The sequence below is a fragment of the Trichomonas vaginalis genome, chromosome IV (genome assembly GCF_026262505.1).
Source record: "Trichomonas vaginalis G3 chromosome IV, whole genome shotgun sequence".
NCBI lineage: Eukaryota > Parabasalia > Trichomonadida > Trichomonadidae > Trichomonas > Trichomonas vaginalis.
Genome location: NC_067206.1, coordinates 30,673,032 through 30,692,249, shown reverse-complemented (window position 1 = coordinate 30,692,249; position 19,218 = coordinate 30,673,032). Strand labels below are relative to the sequence as shown.

General features: G+C 31.0%; 5 protein-coding genes across 5 annotated transcripts, besides 8 other annotated features; 4 read left to right on the top strand and 1 right to left on the bottom strand.

The window, feature by feature from the left end:
• Positions 1 to 2,125: 2,125 nt before the first annotated feature.
• TVAGG3_0197690 (His-Me finger endonucleases family) lies at positions 2,126 to 2,830 on the bottom strand (the record flags this gene model as incomplete). Its single annotated transcript, XM_051226226.1, has 1 exon — positions 2,126 to 2,830. The coding sequence occupies one exon, from the start codon at positions 2,828 to 2,830 to the stop codon at positions 2,126 to 2,128; it is 705 nt and encodes a 234-aa protein (XP_051111212.1).
• Positions 2,831 to 3,452: 622 nt separating this feature from the next.
• Positions 3,453 to 4,973: a mobile genetic element.
• Positions 4,974 to 5,699: a mobile genetic element.
• A 556-nt stretch (positions 5,700 to 6,255) lies between these two features.
• On the top strand, positions 6,256 to 6,498 carry TVAGG3_0197660 (uncharacterized protein; the record flags this gene model as incomplete). Its single annotated transcript, XM_051226225.1, has 1 exon — positions 6,256 to 6,498. The coding sequence occupies one exon, from the start codon at positions 6,256 to 6,258 to the stop codon at positions 6,496 to 6,498; it is 243 nt and encodes an 80-aa protein (XP_051111211.1).
• A 1,618-nt stretch (positions 6,499 to 8,116) lies between these two features.
• Positions 8,117 to 8,144: a terminal%2Cinverted (terminal inverted repeat of Mariner transposon ID:TVAGG3_0197640).
• Positions 8,117 to 9,420: a mobile genetic element.
• TVAGG3_0197650 (Mariner transposase) lies at positions 8,213 to 9,340 on the top strand (the record flags this gene model as incomplete). The annotated part of the gene is made up of 1 exon (XM_051226224.1): positions 8,213 to 9,340. The coding sequence occupies one exon, from the start codon at positions 8,213 to 8,215 to the stop codon at positions 9,338 to 9,340; it is 1,128 nt and encodes a 375-aa protein (XP_051111210.1).
• Positions 9,393 to 9,420: a terminal%2Cinverted (terminal inverted repeat of Mariner transposon ID:TVAGG3_0197640).
• Positions 9,421 to 12,474: 3,054 nt separating this feature from the next.
• TVAGG3_0197630 (protein serine/threonine kinase protein) lies at positions 12,475 to 13,534 on the top strand (the record flags this gene model as incomplete). The annotated part of the gene is made up of 1 exon (XM_001297841.1): positions 12,475 to 13,479. One exon carries the CDS (start codon positions 12,475 to 12,477, stop codon positions 13,477 to 13,479), a length of 1,005 nt encoding a protein of 334 aa, XP_001297842.1.
• Positions 13,535 to 15,107: 1,573 nt separating this feature from the next.
• Positions 15,108 to 15,137: a terminal%2Cinverted (terminal inverted repeat of MuDR-3_TvMULE3 transposon ID:TVAGG3_0197620).
• Positions 15,108 to 16,541: a mobile genetic element.
• Positions 16,512 to 16,541: a terminal%2Cinverted (terminal inverted repeat of MuDR-3_TvMULE3 transposon ID:TVAGG3_0197620).
• Positions 16,542 to 17,536: 995 nt separating this feature from the next.
• On the top strand, positions 17,537 to 18,187 carry TVAGG3_0197610 (galactose-binding domain-like family; the record flags this gene model as incomplete). Its single annotated transcript, XM_001293464.1, has 1 exon — positions 17,537 to 18,187. One exon carries the CDS (start codon positions 17,537 to 17,539, stop codon positions 18,185 to 18,187), a length of 651 nt encoding a protein of 216 aa, XP_001293465.1.
• Between the last annotated feature and the right edge of the window lie 1,031 nt (positions 18,188 to 19,218).

Here is a 19,218-nt window from a genome sequence, read left to right as displayed (position 1 = left end):
AAAACATGTACGATGAAATCATGACAAAACATTTACACTCATTACGATGAAGAAGTCTTGACAAAACATTTACGCTCATTCCGATGAAGAAGTCATGACAAAGCATATACGATGAAATCATGACAAAACATTTACACTCATTACGATGAAGAAGTCTTGACAAAACATTTACGCTCATTCCGATGAAGAAGTCATGACAAAGCATATACGTTCATGTTTGACAAAGCATATACGATGAAGAAGTCATGACAAAACATTCACGCTCATGTTTGACAAAGCATATACGTTCATGTTTGACAAAGCATATACGATGAAGAAGTCATGACAAAACATTCACGCTCATGTTTGACAAAGCATATACGATGAAGAAGTCATGAAAATTCATGAGGTGAGAAAAGAGGTGAGAAAAGAGGTGAGATCTCACCTCTTCACCTAAAATATATTTTTGTCTGATTTACGCTCATTCCGATGAAGAAGTCTTGACAAAGCATATACGAAGAAGTTTCGACAAAACATGTACGATGAAATCATGACAAAACATATATGCTCATTACGATGAAGTCATGACAAAACATTTACGATGAAATCATGACAAAACATTTACACTCATTACGATGAAATCATGACAAAACATTTACACTCATTACGATGAAATCATGACAAAACATTTACACTCATTCCGATGAAGAAGTCATGACAAAGCATATACGTTCATGTTTGACAAAGCATATACGATGAAGAAGTCATGAAAATTCATGAGGTGAGAAAAGAGGTGAGAAAAGAGGTGAGATCTCACCTCTTCACCTAAAATATATTTTTGTCTGATTTACGCTCATTACGATGAAGTCATGACAAAACATATACGATGAAGTCATGACAAAACATTTACGATGAAATCATGACAAAGCATATACGCTCATTACGATGAAGTCATGACAAAACATTTACGCTCATGTTTGACAAAACATAAACGAAGAAGTCTTGACAAAACATTTACGTAAACATTTATTTCCTGTGTTGTTGTCAAAATGTCATGTTGTCACACTTTTTAAGAGAAGTTAATTAACCGAGTGACACATGGTGACGTAGTGACACCTTCAGTTCTTCAAAAATAATTCATAACTGCCTTCCCCTGCTGTGTTGTCAAAATGTCATGTTGTCTCATTTTTTCAGAGAAGTTCATTAACCTGGTAGCACATGGTAACATGGTAGCACCTTCAGTTCTTCAAAAATAATTCATAACTGCCTTCCTCCTGTGTTGTTGTCAAACATGAACGTAAACATTATTTTTGGTTCATTTACACTCATTACGATGAAATCTTGACAAATCATTTACGATAAAATCATGACAAAACATATACGATGAAATCATGACAAAACATATACGAAGAAGTCTTGACAAAACATATACGAAGAAACCTTGACAAAACATTTACGATGAAATCATGACAAAACATATACGTTCATGTTTGACAAAACATATACGAAGAAGTCTATGAACATAATAATATTTCAAACCAGGAGCCAAATTCTTGCGATTTTCATATGGAATCTCTTCTCTCGGTTTTCCGAGGTAAGCAATTATATGAAATCATTTACACTCATTACGATGAAGTCATGACAAAACATTTACGTTCATGTTTGACAAAACATATACGAAGAAGTCATGACAAAACATATACGAAGAAGTCATGACAAAACATATACGTTCATGTTTGACAAAACATATACGATGAAGTCATGACAAAACATTTACGTTCATGTTTGACAAAACATATACGAAGAAGTCATGACAAAACATATACGTTCATGTTTGACAAAACATATACGATGAAGTCATGACAAAGCATATACGAAGAAGTCTTGACAAAACATATACGAAGAAACCCTGACAAAGCATATACGATTAAATCATGACAAAGCATATACGAAGAAGTCATGACAAAACATATACGAAGAAGTCTTGACAAAACATATACGATTAAATCATGACAAAACATATACGAAGAAATCATGACAAAGCATATACGATTAAATCATGACAAAACATTTATGTTATACAGTAATGTTAGTCATGAATGTTTGTCCTAAGTGTTGGCGTTAGTGTTGAAAAATAATGTTTGTCCTACATGAAGCCGTACAAGCGTTTGAATTTGTTTATGAATAAAATTACACTCTTGTTTTCTGTATCTATCATACAAACATAAGCAGCACCTGTTTTTGTAAAGTTTATATGAAGTTTTCGATAGTTAAGACCTGTATAATAATAGAATGCGTCCTCATTCTCAACATAGTAGTAGAACTCAAACGAATGCTTACCATAATCTGTTATTTCAACAGCTTCGTCAGATATTTCATCAACGAACTCATAAACTATATCGCCATACTTGCTTTTATTTCTATTGTTTTCAGATCTAGAACACCAACGAAGGTTTGAGATTCTGTTGTCCGTTCTATCATGATTTATATGGTCTATTTCTTTCAAATTGTTTGGATTTTCAATCCACTGTTCTGCAATAATTCTATGCTTTAAGTACATTTTGTTGTTTAAACTAAGCTCAATATAACCATGATTATTTAAGCATTCACTCTTAATATGTTTGTTTTTCTTTCGACGAATAGTAAAAGGATATGTCGTACAAATCTCATAATCTTCATGATTTCTCAATGTTTCCCATTGAGTTTGTTCCCCACTAACGTTCTCATTGACGTCCTCAATATCTTCTTCCTCACTGAACTCGTCAATATTTTCACTAGCTCCTTCTGTAATGTTTTCATCGGCATTGTCATTGACTTCTTCTGTAATGTTAGATGTTGTTGTTTCGCTCATGTTCTTTCACTAATGTTAAAAAGTTATGTTGTACGAATTTTGAACAGAATTTAGAGCAGTTATGAAACAATGAAGTACTTTTACGCTATTGAAAGGAACTATGAGAGTGAAGTACATGACAGCAATGACAAAAGGAACTAATATCAAACCTAATGAAATCGCTCACGAGGACATAGAGCTTAACAAGTACTTTGTGGAGTATCTTATAAGTGAAGAGTATGTAAGACCTTACTTCATGTTTGACAGCATGAATGAGGATGTTATTTCATGGTTAAAGAATATAAGCAATGTTTTCGGTAAGTACGTCATAGATGACAAAGGTCTTGTTGTATTTTATGAGACAGCAATACGAACACAGGAACTAATGGATATTATGCACTCAACAGCAAAGAAAGGATTTAGTACTATTGGTATGAATGAACATTGCAGGAATGACATATACAACCTATGCTCACGAAAGCCTTACACAAAAGCAATACAAATGATAGAACATAAGTGTCTAAGGTCAGCAAATGAAATCATTACTGTCAGTGGTTATGAAAGAACTGTTAGCAAAGATGAGTGGAAACAGCTATTCATATTAAGGAAGGACGTTGCTGAACTAGTTAAACCTGTTGCACAAACATTGTTTCAGATAAGACCAGCAATGACTAAGAACCCTTTGACCTTAGTCAATGAGACCATAGAGGTTGAAGATAATGACATGAAAGAACTAGGAATGAATGAGAGAAGTTGTGAAGGATGTTTGAGTCAAAACACATGGTTCTTCAGAGCTGTTAAGAAACTTAGTAAAGAACGACAGAAATATTTTATAGAGAAGTATTGCAAAGGATGTGTAAATGAATTGTTTGAAATAGAACTTAGAGACACTTTCACACTAAAGGACTTGAGGAAAAATAAGTACATGAGTGAGGACGGTATTGACATAGCTAGTGTTATAAATGACTTAAGAAGATGTGTTGTCGTTATTGACGGAGCACGTATGACATATCTAGTGAAAGATTATGATGGAATACGAGACACAACAACACTTGTGTCAGTAGATAGCAAGGAATTCAATAAGCTCATGAAGAGTGTTTATGTAGGACGTATTGAGGAGAAGGATGTGAACGCACTGATGATTTATGAAGCGGGTCAGAACAAGAACTATCTTATGAAGTCAGGCATGAGATTCTTTGACGAAAGAGATGACATTTACAGCTATTTCAGAGGATATGAGTATGAGGTACTGAATGAAGTAGATGAAAGCGTTATTGAAGGATATTTGAAACATGTTCACGATGTCATATGTAATGAGGATGAAGAGCTTTATGAGTATGTTTTGAACTGGTTCGCCTACATCGTTCAAAATCCTTGTGGAAAGACTGGAACAGTACTTTTGTTAATAGGAAAGCAAGGAACTGGTAAGAATGTACTTAGTAATGTTCTATGCGAGCTCATTAGCAAGTACGCCAACAATAATATAACGGCAATAGAGAATGTGGTTGGTAGATTCAATGCTGCTATTGAGAACATGAAGCTCATCGTATGCAATGAACTAAGCTCATGCGATACGTCTAAGGTCATGAACCACGACGCACTAAAGTCAATAGTAACAGAGACTCAGTTGGACTTAAATCAGAAGTGTCAGCCAGTAAGAAAGATAGAGAATGTTTGTAATATCATCATGATATCTAACAACTTCAACTCAGTAAAGATTGACAAAGACGACAGAAGATTTGTTGTCATTGACGTAAGCAGCAGATACAAAGGAAATTACGAATATTTCTCAAATCTCATTGAAAGCTTTAATGAAGAGTTTTATTCAAACTTACTGACGTACTTCATGAGGAAAGATTTAAGTGAATTTGATGTAAGGAAGATACCATTCACCAGGGCTAAACAAGAACTCATCGAAATGAACAAAACACCTTACCAAATGTTTTACGAGGAGTTCTATGAAAAGTTTGTATCCGGATGGAATTGTACAGAGTGCTACAGAAGATATAAAGAATTTGCGAAGGAGAATGAATTCTTTGCATGTAGTTCAAATGTATTTGGTGGCAAGATGAGAGAATTTGTGAAGAGAAGTAGAAAGCGAGACGGTTCTGCAAGAAGTTATATTTACGAAGCAAGTATGATATTAGAAGGTCGTGGAAAGAAAGAAACAGTGAATTATGAGGAAGTGCTTGAAAAATTCATGGAGTACATGGGAAGCAATATAACATACAACAAAGACATATACAGTGAGTTTAAGTACTACTGTGAACAGTATGAGATTGAAGTAATGAGTAAAGGAGACTTTGAAACGCTTATGAAAGACAGTGAGGAGGTCATACATGAGAACAGTGTTGAAATAGTTCATGAGAACAGTGAGGAGGTCATACATGAGAACAGTGATGAAATAGTTCATGAGAACAGTGAGGAGGTCATACATGAGAACAATGATGAAATAGTTCATGAGAACAGTAAGGAGGTCGTTCATGAGAACAGTGATGAAATAGTTCATGAGAACAGTGAGGAGGTCATACATGAGAACAGTGATGAAATAGTTCATGAGAACAGTGAGGAGGTCATACATGAGAACAGTGATGAAATAGTTCATGAGAACAGTGAGGAGGTCATACATGAGAACAGTGATGAAATAGTTCACGATGTCGTTCGTGAAGAAGCCATTGCAACAAAGAATGAGATAAAGGATTTCATAGAACTTAACAAGGAGGAGTTTAAAGAAGGCTATGAAGTGAAAAGATGTGAAGAAGATTTCTTGGCGTATTTGAAGAAAAAGAGACTAAAGCCAATGGCTCAAAATAAGTTTCAATCGATGTTTGAAAAGAAACGTTTGAGCTATGGTGGTGTAAGAAGCACATATTACTTTGTTAAGAAGTGAGGACATTTATTTTTGTCGTTAGTGAGAGAATAAATTAAATCATGAACTTTGCCATGGTCTCTGTCCCTAGTAGTTTTCATTAAGTTCTGGAAATAATGAAAGTCATAAACTTTGCCATGGTCTCTGTCCCTAGTAGTTTTCATTATCTCACAGAGTTAATGAAAGTCATACTTTCTATCAGATGAAGCATGCAGATGAACATAATGAAAGTTAGTGAGTTTGCCACGAGTTATGAATAAAATATTGGCATATTAGATGAGATAGCTGATGAAACAGATGAAGATAAATTAAATCTTGGACTTTGCCACACTCTGTCCCTAGTTCCTCAAAATCCTTGACAACGTTGCTTAGAAATTTTGGTTCAAAACCTCATCTGATTTTAATCTGTTATGCTACCTGTTAAGTTTCGCGAGATTATAAATGTCATGGAGTTATATAAAAAGGAGGGACAGCTAGGGACACTGGAAGTACTTGTAAGGCTATCTGTTAAGATTGCATGAAATACTAAAAAGTCATGAAATCCATTATCGCTGTGCTAGCTTCACCTTAGAGTAAAATGACGACTAAAGTCACTGAAGCAATGAAACAAAAGTTTTTGGTAGAATACATTAAATCAGGAACTATTCCAGAAGGTTTTTACATTCATACTATGAAGGATGGTAGAGTTCAGTTTAGAAAGATAAAGCAACCATTAGATAAAGAAGGAATTTTGAGAAAGATTAAACTTCATGAGGACAACATTGCTGAACTTAAGAAGAAGTTAGAAGAGTTGGAGAAAGCAGACGACAGTGAGTTATAAAGCAATGAATTCAACAGGGTAGAAATGAGGTTAGAAATCGGGTTAGAAATCGGGTTAGATCTCACCACTTCACCTAAATTTATTTTTGTGCTATGTTTTCATACGTGTGAGGGTGGTGATATCATTTATTTTTTATTTTATTTTTTAAAATTATTTTTATTTTATTTGGATGTAATGACAGAACAAAAGCAACTCATACAAATCAAAACATATAACAAACATACATTTAAACATTTATTCTTCCTTCCTGAGCATAACATGTTCTTTCAAATACATCCGAGACCAGTTGACTTTTCATTGACTGTTTATAAAGATAGAAATAGTTATATCATTAAACCATACGATGACGAAGGTAAGTTATGTAAATTGTACGTTAAGAAGTTAGAGAAAGTTTATGGCTTCAAGTATGACTACAATAGGGTTAACACTGATGATGAAGATATTGAGGAAAATTTATGAGAACATTAGTGAAGTTGTTAGTGAGAACGATAGTGAGGTGAAATTGTTGGCGGCTTTGTAAATATTTAAGGTTAAGTTAGTTTTTACGTTCATGTTGTAAAATATACGTTAACGGTTTTGTAAAGTGTCAAATTCACAAGTATTGGGTAAGGTGGAACGCAGTGCCACCATACCCAAGACTTGTATACTAACTTTTTTGTCAATAGAGACAATCTCGGGCCAGTAAGGGTTTGTAGTGATTGTTATAAAAAATTGAGGAGCACCATATACTGAAGCTAGTGTGAATGCTTGTTCACTTACTTTGTGCCAATACGCTGAAGAACCAATTAAAGATGAAGGAACAAACATTGTAATTCCATTTCGAATTTGAAAGTTTATTGAATCTCGTGGAGTTCCTTTTTTGACTTCTTTTTGAATAAACATCCAACGTTGTAAGTATGTTTCACGAGATATAATTATAAGGAGAATTCTTCCGAAAACTGAACATATAAATTCTTCTCTTAATAGAGGAATTAAATGTATAAAGTGAGTAATAGGTTGGAACATTAAACATTTTAAGACAGTTTTCATATGATTTATGGTATATTTTCGCTCTTCTGGGAGTTTTCCAACCCCTCCTTTGCCGTCCCAAAATATAACAGGATAACATGTATGATCGAATTTTGATTCAATAGGATTAATTTCTTCATTATGGTATTTTCTAGTTTGATTGTTTGTTCTTTTAAAAATTGTCAAATTCTGATTTGTATTTGTTAAAGGAGGATTTTCCTGACCAACAACTGCTATTGTAGTAGCATTAGTTGAATTATTCATATACGCAACGTATGTTTGTTCCCCTCCAATTTTAGTTAAATTATTTAAAATATATTGATTTAGTGTTGGGTTTATCTCTGCACTAGTTAATAAGTGTATTAAATAATCAATTTCAACTCTGTAATATTTTGTTAAAGATGCTAATCCATATTTTGATATATCAATGTTGTTATTAAAAATTAAGTAAGCTGGACTTAAAAATTGCTTTTGAGAATCAATGGCATAAGGAACTCCGTTAAGATGTATTGTGCTGGCAGGGCCATTGGGAGAGAAAATTTGAGCATTCTGCGTAACTGGTCGTGCCAATAGATTTGCAATTCTATCATAATTAGGTTGTTTGGTTATATAGGGTGTCCAAAGGTGCGTTTAGCACAGCGCTCTATATGAGACTATTAAAGGAGATATATGCTGATTATAAATATATAATAAAAAATATGAATATATGTATATGATGAGTATGTTGTATTTTGGCGCCATGCCGGGATATAAAATGAATTTTGAGACAAGAGGCGGTTTCGCGGAAAATTTTGGCGGGATTTTTTTCATTTTTTTAATGAATCATAAAGAAAACATCCTCGCTCTTGCAAAAAAATGCAAAGACTGTAAAAAAATCTACGAGACATTGGTAAAATGCTTCGGTATGGATGCTCCTAGCTATTCCACTGTAACGTATCATGTTAGGATGTATCACTTCATGAACAAAAAGGCGCCCATCATAAAAATTGACAAAAAATCGCCGGATCAAAGAAAAATCAAAGCAATTCTTCAAGCGCTAGATGAAGACCCAAGAGCATCACTCAGAAGGATAGAGGAGATGACAAAGATACCACGTACAACAGTCAGTTATTATCTGCACAATTATTTGAACTACAAACTAGCGTATACACGTTGGGTTCCGCACAACCTTAATTCAGTTCAAAAAAAATCTAGAGTCCAATCTTCGAAAGAGCTCCTCTCTATATTGGGTGCGTATCAATCCAAGAAGTTTCGCTTTTTAGTAACAGGGGACAAGTCTTGGTTTCAATATGCAACAGAAGCCAAAATCATGTGGATCCCGAAGCATGAAAATCCGCAAACATTCCCGAAGAAAAAAATTGACACACCAATGATGATGTTGTCGGTTTTTTGGGGCGTGAATGGCATCATCGCAATTGATATTCTTCAAAAACCTAATACGATGAATGCTCAGTATCTAATTGACAATGTTCTTACTCAAATTATCAATTCTGATGAGTTTGAGAAATCCAAACAACAAAAACAAAAGTTTGCAATTCATTTTGATAATTCAAGAGTTCACAAAAGTCATAAGGTAATGAATTACTTGGTGGAAAACAATGTCAAAGTTGTTCCAAACCCAATTTATTCACCTGATATTGCACCCTCTGACTTTTATTTATTCGGCACGCTAAAAAAGAGAGCTGAAGGACGCGAATTCGCGAGTCCAGATGATCTTGAAAATTTTGTAAGAGAGCAATTTGAGCAATTTTCTCATGATGATTTAAAGCGTGTCTTTCAAGCCTGGATCGATCGCTGCGAACGCGTGATTGAATCCAATGGTGATTATATTTAAATAAACTTTATATATATGTAACTTGTTTATTTCTATTCGCAGTATTCAGGTTTGTGCTAAACACACCTTTGGACACCCTATATTATCTTGTATATTCTTAACAATTCCTTCAGGCACTGGCATAGTTATTAAATGCTTTTTAACAAATTCCTGCTTTGAACAACATGTTTCTGGAAATTGTGAATTAAATAATGCAGCACCGCATATTGGACATCTTTCATGTGGATCTAAAATACCGGGACATAGCCATTTTAAAAAAAGATTGAAATCAAAATGAAAATAATCTTTATGAGTAGTATTTAATGTGCACTGATAACAATCGGGAAAAGGGAGATTGAATGCGTTTTTAGATGAATGGAGAATGAATTGAAAGTTTCTATTATAATTAAAATCAAATATCTTCATTGGTTTAAACTCCAATTTATTTTTTATTTCAATTGATAATGATTGATCATTAAGAAGTTCGGTTTTCTTAGTTTCAGTTAAAGCTATAATTCTATGTTTAAATTGAATATCTTGAGATAATCCGGTTGAGAAAGATCCAACACAAAATAATAAAAAATTGTCAAAAATATTTGAACCCAGTTCCGATGTAATTTCAATATAAACAGAAGCTGTAACTGCATATTTCCATATGTTTTTGTTTGTAATTTGATCATAAAATTCAGCAATATTTGAATTGGTTAAAAATTTGAAACTACGGAATAATTCCCAATACTCATCATCTATTAAGAGTAAAGAGTTGACAGTCGATAATTCGGAAGAATATTTATTAAAAAAATAAATAACATCAGCTCTTAGATTTTCTGTAATCAATATATGATCAATGATTGAAGATCCAACAGGAGATGGCCTTGAATTCATGAATTAATGAAAAAGAATCTTCAAATGATCAAAAATTAATCAATAAATAAATTGAATGGAAATTGAAGGAAATTAACGGTTAGACACAAAATTTCGGAAGTTTGTTCATTGAAAATGAATTAACAGAGATAAATGTATCTGAAAAATTGTAAAGAGACTGACTTTAATAAATAAAACTTTTGAAAAAGTAAGAATCAAGAATTTTACTGATTGAAATTTATGATACAACATCTGATTATTGAGAAAGGGTATGTTAATTAAAAAAAAATTAAAATAAAATTTTTGCCTAACGATTTTATATAAAAATTTTATACAAAATATGGATTTTTTAGAAGATTTTAGAGATTGAAGTCTCAATTTATAAAATTTTTTTTAAATTAAGAGGAATTTTAATGATACTTTTTTATTTGATATTTGGATTTTTTAGAAGATTTCAGAGATGTCAGTCTCAATTTAAAAAAATTTACAAAAAATAATCGTAAAATAATCGTTTTTGTTCAAATCCTTTTCATTTCGGGAAATTGAAGTTAAATATCAAAGAACCAGTTTATGCTTATGTTAAAACAAATTATTATAAAGTGTTTTGATGACTTTTTCTAACCGCAATTTGTCACTTTTTGATGTTTCAAAATTAATGTATATTCTATATGCATATAAGATATCAATTAATATTAAAACATCAAAATCGATTTTTGAAAGAATCAAATTTATCACATCTCATCGTTGTTCCGAATTAATATTTTATTCGCAATGTATATATTATCAGAATTCTATTTATCATATTAAAATTCAAAAATAATTTTTGAGTTTCAGATCTCCCTAATTTCCCATATAAATATATGTTTATTTTATTAAAAATAGAATGTCCAATTATTGATAAAAATCGATCCGCTTTTCTACCGGTCAAGCTGTATATATATAGAACCCATCCATGTAAACCTCGATGTCATGCTTCAGTGTGTTATAACAGATCGATTTATAGTGAAATTTAATAAAATATTTATTATATTAAATTTGATATTCAGAGACGGCGCTACGCGCCTTTTAGCATTCTGGGCACGTAAGTGCCCAGAATGCAAGATTGAGAAATTTGAAACGAAGTTTCAAATTTCTGCTTTGCTGTTATGCAAAAAGAAAGTCAGTACAAAAAAATTTTTGAAATTGAGAATAAAAATAATATCGTGATTTTTTGTGATATATGGATTTTTAGAAGATTTTAGAGATTGAAGTCTCAATTTATAAAAATTTTTTAAATTAAGAGGAATTTTAATGATACTTTTTTATTTGATATTTGGATTTTTTAGAAGATTTCAGAGATGTCAGTCTCAATTTAAAAAAATTTACAAAAAATAATCGTAAAATAATCGTTTTTGTTCAAATCCTTTTCATTTCGGGAAATTGAAGTTAAATATCAAAGAACCAGTCTATGCTTATGTTAAAACAAATTATTATAAAGTGTTTTGATGACTTTTTCTAACCGCAATTTGTCACTTTTTGATGTTTTAAAATTATTATATATCCTATATGCATATAAGATATAAATTAATATTAAAACCCTAAAATCGATTTTTGAAAGAATCAAATTTATCATATCTCATCGTTGTTCCGAATTAATATTTTATTTGTTATGTATATATCATCACAATTACATTTATTATATTAAAACTCAAAAATAATTTTTGAGTTTCAGATCTCCCTAATTTTCTCGCCTGTAAAAATAATAGTTAAAGAATTACTCAACGGATAATCAATAATTAAATTTAATGATTTTGAATTTGAAGAATAATATTTGAATGCATATCTGTTTGCCTCAAAAGTTTAAAATTGAATCCAAATTTTGTATGAGGATATATAAAATGTTATGCAATATTATCTAATTTAAATATATATTAAAATTGGTTTCATAAATAAGTTTTCATTTAAATCGCAAATCACAAAATTATTACAAATAATGGTTCAACCATAACATAATGTCAATTAATTTTCATTTAAATCTATTAAATTTGTGTGATATTGTGAAAATCAGTATATTTTCAATTGCGAAAATAGAAAAATATCCCATACTCTATCATATATCACTTAATTTCTAATATGATTATATGATAATTCAAAATAACAAACCGAACAAATTATTCAACAACTTCATGTGTGATGGTTTCCAACTAAAAATTTAGACTTTATTCAACCCAATTATTTGAATAGAACCGTTTTACATTTATAATTTTTTTCTCAATTTCCTTTTGAAAAATTCTCTTTTCAAAAATTAAATAATGAAACCTCAGATACAACTCGCTCCCCTTAAACAAGTCAAATCTGCCGGAAAATACATTCTCGAAAAAGAAATCGGAACCGGTGGTTTTGCAAAGGTATTTATGGGATCCAGCGCCAAAAGTAACGAGAAATTTGCTATCAAAGTTATTAAGCGCGAACAAGCTAAAGAGCTCGATACTATGTCTTATGTTGAAAATGAACTCAGGATAATCTCCCGCTTAAACCATCCAAATATTGTTAAAGTATATGACATTATTTATACAGATGACTCAATTCTCATTGTTATGGAATATATGGCTAATGGAGATCTACAAAGATTTATAGATGACAACTATTGCTTCAATATAGAAGATCAAGTTCGCATTGCCCTTGAAATTTTGGAAGCATTGGCATATCTTCACCAACGAGGCATTAGCCATCGTGATATTAAACCCGCAAATATTATGTTTGACAAAGAGATGCATGCAAAGCTCATCGATTTCGGATTATGTCGTGAAAACACAAACATTATGAAAACAATTTGCGGCACTCAACTTTTAATGGCTCCAGAGGTCCTTTTAAACCATTCATATGATGGCATTAAAGCCGATATTTGGTCGTATGGTGTTACCCTTCATATCATGGCAACACGTCATATACCTTTTGTCATTAAGAGTGAGTCTCAGTTTGTTCATGATTGCAAATCCAACAATTTAGCAATTAACATCCGCTGCGGTGGCGTCATTGGGTGGCTTGTCCAGGCTTGCTTACAAACTAATCCCGATGAAAGATTAACAGCTGTTCAATTACTCGAGTTTATTAAATCTCAACAGACGGCGGCCGTTGCCCCAATTCCAGTTGCAAGATTAACCGTTGTAAAGCGCGCAAATACATCAGCACAAATCCAAAAAGTTAAATTACACGCAAATACTCCTGTTATAATTAGATCTCGAGTATGCAGTGAAGGAAATCTTGCAGCACGAATCAATGCCCACCATGAACTTCCAAAAATACATGAAAATTAGGAAAATTCGTTATACATTTTTTTGTTCATATATTTTTAAAAGATTTTTCTTCATGCAGTACTTAATCAACATATGTGCTTTAAATATAGGTTGTATGTAATACATTTTGAATGTTTATTGTATTGATGAATTTATTTTGATATCAAGAGTATGGTAATTTAAGAAATATTTACAATTGAGCTTGGTTGTATAATCTTGTTATTAGATTGAATTCACACTTTTTTTTGTTTCAAAGAAATTATTGAAGACAACAGGGACTTTACAATCCCAAATATAACAACTTTGTCTAAATTGTATAAGCTCACCATCAAACAGGTAATTAAAAACATTTTAAAATTAAATTTGGATTGTGAAATCTCCTTCTGATAATTGTGCTAACGAAACAAGACGTAATCCACATCAATCATACCACTTTGAAAGCTATCATGTGTTTCATAATATTCAGCAAATTCTATAAGGACTCTTCAATCAAGAAATCAATTGATTGAAAAATGATATCGAAATCAACGACTTTTCGTGAAAAAGTATTATGTGAATCTATGATTGAATACAGTTTCCATTAAGAAACAAGAATGATAAAGGTGAAGACTTCGCTAATTTTTGCATCAAGAAATGAGCCTCTTGATATTGTTATATCTTATTTTTGTTGGAGCAATTAAAGATGCGTAGGATGATGAGGGAAATACACTATTCATTTATCCATCAAAATGGCATAGATTTAAGGATACTAAAAATATTATCTCTGTCGAAGCCATTCAAGAATTACAGAATAATTGAGGAGATACTCCCCTCATTGAGGCATCATAATGAAATAATCCATAAGTTGTTCAATTTCATATCTGTGTTGGAGGTAATAGAGAAGCAATAGATATTGATGGTAATACTCCACTCATTGAAGCATCATGTGAAGGTTGTATTGAAGTTCAATATCTTATCTCTGATAGAGCTAATAACGAAGCAAAAATAATTATGGAAAAACCACACTCTCTGTTGCGCATTAAAATGCAAGAAATTCTCTGATAGAACGGAGATATCTATATAGCACTTTAAGAATTTATCTAATAAGACTTTTTTTCAATTTTTAACTTATAATGCCAATTTCTCTAATTATTAATATGAAATCTTTTTTCACTTCAAACATATAGAGTGCGTGGAAGGAATAATCTGACTTATTAGGAAAGAGTACATAGAGCAATACAAATTAGAAGCTAATTTAGATATATGACGTGATTGGAAAAATGATGACAAAGGTAGCATTACTCTAGAATATGAAGAATCCCACAGCGAATTTAGATGTAAATTCATTCAATATGTGCTTTAGAATAACTCTTATTTGTATCTAAATTCGTGTGTAAACAGAAAAATGATGCGATTGGAAAAATTTACAGATGACTTTTGGATCATAATATAATGTGAATAATTCATACGATTTTCAGAATCACCTATATTTTGACCAATTCAAAGCAAGAGACATTCAGTTATTAAACGCATTTACATATGAAGTCGCAACATGCTATTCACAAGTACCCTTAGATCTTATCAATCTTTTATTGTGCGCGAAATGTAAATAGATATACTTATCTTTGAATTGAACTGAGTATAGGCGGGAAATTTTGTAATCTTTCAACGGCAAACCCAAATTTTAGCTAAAAGTGACAGGGGAAAAAAACGTTTAGTATTAAAAAAAAAGACCGATGAGAGCTTCGTTCGAAATATAGAGGGAACTGAGAATGCGCAACCATTCTCAGGGAATATTGGATGCTATTCCCGTTCCCTCTGTATGGAAAATTGAGGTTTTCAAAGGGAGTTAAAATAATATCAAATTTATACTAATTTACTTCAAAATACAAAAGTATTTGACAGCTAAAATTAGTTACTTTAGCAAGCCTATCAATACCCTTTTACGATTATTGCTACTTTTTCGAAATAAAAGTAAAAACAAATTTATACTAATTTACTTCAAAATACAAAAGTATTTGACAGCTAAAATTAGTTACTTTAGCAAGCCTATCAATACCCTTTTACGATTATTGCTACTTTTTCGAAATAAAAGTAAAAACAAATTTATACTAATTTACTTCAAAATACAAAAGTATTTGACAGCTAAAATTAGTTACTTTAGCAAGCCTATCAATACCCTTTTACGATTATTGCTACTTTTTCGAAATAAAAGTAAAAACAAATTTATACTAATTTACTTCAAAATACAAAAGTATTTGACAGCTAAAATTAGTTACTTTAGCAAGCCTATCAATACCCTTTTACGATTATTGCTACTTTTTCGAAATAAAAGTAAAAACAAATTTATACTAATTTACTTCAAAATACAAAAGTATTTGACAGCTAAAATTAGTTACTTTAGCAAGCCTATCAATACCCTTTTACGATTATTGCTACTTTTTCGAAATAAAATAAATTTATTATCAAAAACCTTTTTTTTTCTTAGTAAAAATAAAAATGTTATTTTATATCAAGTTTTATTCATAAATTTTTATAATGTTGTATAAATTTCATTAAAATTTACGTACATATTAAGGTACTTATCTTCTACATATATAATCTTCATTAGATATATACATGATAAATAAAATTCATAAAACATTAAAATCAAAAAATTAGATGAACCTTGGCAATTAAACTTTATTAAATAATAGTTGTTTATAAATTATATTATATTATCATTTAATATTATTTTGATAATGAAGATTTTATTTTGCAATAATATAAACGAAATTTTTTACCTTATGAACTTTTGATGGAAATATGCAAATTTAAAATAATAAAGAAAGCCGCGAGCGAAGCGATCGGCTTAGTTCGAAGATTTTGCTTCAAATCTTTGCTGATCTGTAATTCGCGGAAGCCGCGAGCGAATCGAGCGGCTTAGGTCTAAGATTTTGATTCAAATCTTTGCTTATATTCCTTAAATTCTTTATGAAACTCGCAACAGTTCCATAAAAAATTTTAAATTCTAAACTGTCGAAATTACCGATCGGTAATCACACCCTTCACGGGTGTGTCACTTTTTACAAGTGTGTCACTTTTAGCTAAAATTACCCCTACTCCATGTGAAGAAAAATTTAAGATCAAATGTCCATTTTATATTATCGCATCTAACATCAGGTATACTCCTGATAGTATAATCGTATCAAATGCCGATTTTTGGATTATTGAAATTCTTATTGACTTGCATTGAAAATCGAAAATTTATACGTCATATGATCGGCTTATAAAATTTTATAATTATAAATGCAAGGCATAGATAAGCATAGTCGTGATCGAACAAATTGTGGGAATCTGGATTGTAATCAAATTCGATCGCAAATTGTGAGAGATTATCGTCATTTGAATAATTTCATTATCCTTTCAGCCATGATTGCACAAACATATGATGATAGCTTTCAAAACGACATGGATGAAAGGAAATGCAAAATATCAATGAAGGCAATAGCTAACTATCTAACCTGCTCTTTAGTAATAAACGGAGTGGTATTAATAGCTTTATCAATCTTTACACATGTATTCACACCAAGAATTGCATACATAATGTCTATAGTAGGATCAATACAACTTTCTCTTGTCGTAGTATTAGTTTGGAAAGTTCATAACAGAAAAGATCGTCAAGCTTATGAAGACTCGACTGAAGTACTCTTATAACTCCATTAGAATCAAATATTTTCTAATGCGCTTATAATATATTGTTTGTTTGTTAAATATTCTAGTATTGCAAAATTATTCTAAAATCACATTTTTTTAAGCATGAAATACATTAACTAAGAAAGACACTTTGATCTGCCCGTACTATTCACTGTTTTGCTAATGTTCGTTCCAATTTCAAAATTTCTCTAAAAAAAGATCTTTATGATTAATTTCTATAGTAATAGTATCGTGATCGCATATATAGTAAATATGCTAAAATAAATCATCAATATATGCTTTGATTCTAGTCATTATATACAATTTGGGAAAAGTAAGGTTGAAAAAGTGACAGATTACAATTCTCTTGGAAAATACTTTATTAGGAACTGAAATCAAACAGACCTTTTCAAAATAATTACAAATGATTTCCTTTCTTATATGCGAAAATATTCTTTCTGATTCAAATTCGATAATCAAAAATAACTATCCGAGCAGGATTATATATTTTGTCAGCGGAAGCTCTTCTCAATATATCAATAATTCAGTACAAAAGACAAAACCAGAATATGCTTTCAATCAGATTGAAAAGAAATACGATTGGTGTTCAAATTGTGGTGTCAATATGGAAGATCACCCATGGATAATTCTTGGAGTTCGCAATCGTATTTTGAAACTTGATGGATACTTCCTCAGAGCAGGATGCTGCACAGATGGATGCTGTTGCTATGAAGAAGGAACATACTGCTGTGATTGCTGTCTATTTTCATGGTCATTCCAAATATCATTTGACAATGTAACATGGACAACAATTCACAAGGTTGAAAAAGACTACGAAATGAGACGCTGCAAAGAAAAAACATATACATTCAGCCAAACATATAATGCTAGATATGTTAGAGTAATCCAAGATCAAGCTTGCCCAGGCGATCCACCATGCATGGCAATTAACAAGATTGAATTAATAGGATCACCTGAAAATTCAGATTCTCATGCTGAAGACTTTAACAACCAAGAAGCAGATGAGGACGACGAAGTTAGTATCATCGGACATGTTTCGAGGAATGGCAATTAATGAATTTCCATTTTCTATTTTATAATTTTTATTTTATTTATTTCTTTTTATTTGCATAAATATTGATTTTAAAATAGTTCCATAATGCCTGTCAATCAATTTCTTATGGAATTTTCTTTCATTAAGATAAAAGCCGAAATATTTCAAATGATTTTTTTAGAAAAATTAAATAGTCATTTTTTCTTTTTAAATATTTAAATAGATTGTTCATGAAATATAAGACAATGCCCGAGATAGCTAATACTATCAGATTTTTTTTTTAATTTTGAGAATCAATTACATTAATTCATATCCTTCTAAGACAAATCTTCATTCCCTAAATGAATGATAAGTCTAACCCTTAAAATCATCGTAAACGATAATCCGAAAAGAAATTTCGGAAATTTTGAATTCAATTCAATTTTTCCACCATAAACCTTCTTTATATTGTTTCAAAAACTTCTTTATATACGAATTATTTGGCTGATAAATTCAATAGTGTATTCAATTATTTCTTCAATATCCTGACCAATGATGAGGCTAAAAAAAACAAAAAGTTTCAATTCATAGACTAAATCCTGTTGAAAAGATTTTACTTCTTTGATCTTTTTACAATAAGTCTTTTTAAGGGTTGACCGACCTAAATTGAGAGGACGTAATCCTCCCGAATTTTTCATTTTCAGCCTTGGTAAAATACCCTCGAAAACTCAAAAAAATTGACTTGTGTCCATTTAAAAGGGTTCGTCGAGAGGTGTTAAATTATTGATTTTCAGGATCGTAACTCATAATTTTTTACAATCATATTAAAATTATGCGAGAAAACAAGCAAAAATATTCGTTATTTTAGTATCAAATACTACAAATCCTAGATTGCAATATATTTTAGCACGTAAAATTCCAAAATTTACCGTAATTGAATAAAATTTACAATAAACATCAATCCATTCTAGATTTTGCATATTGTTAATGATTTCCATACTATTTGTTTGCATATTGTTAATGATTTCCATACTATTTGTTTGCAGACTGTTCTATTGTTAACCGCGATTGTC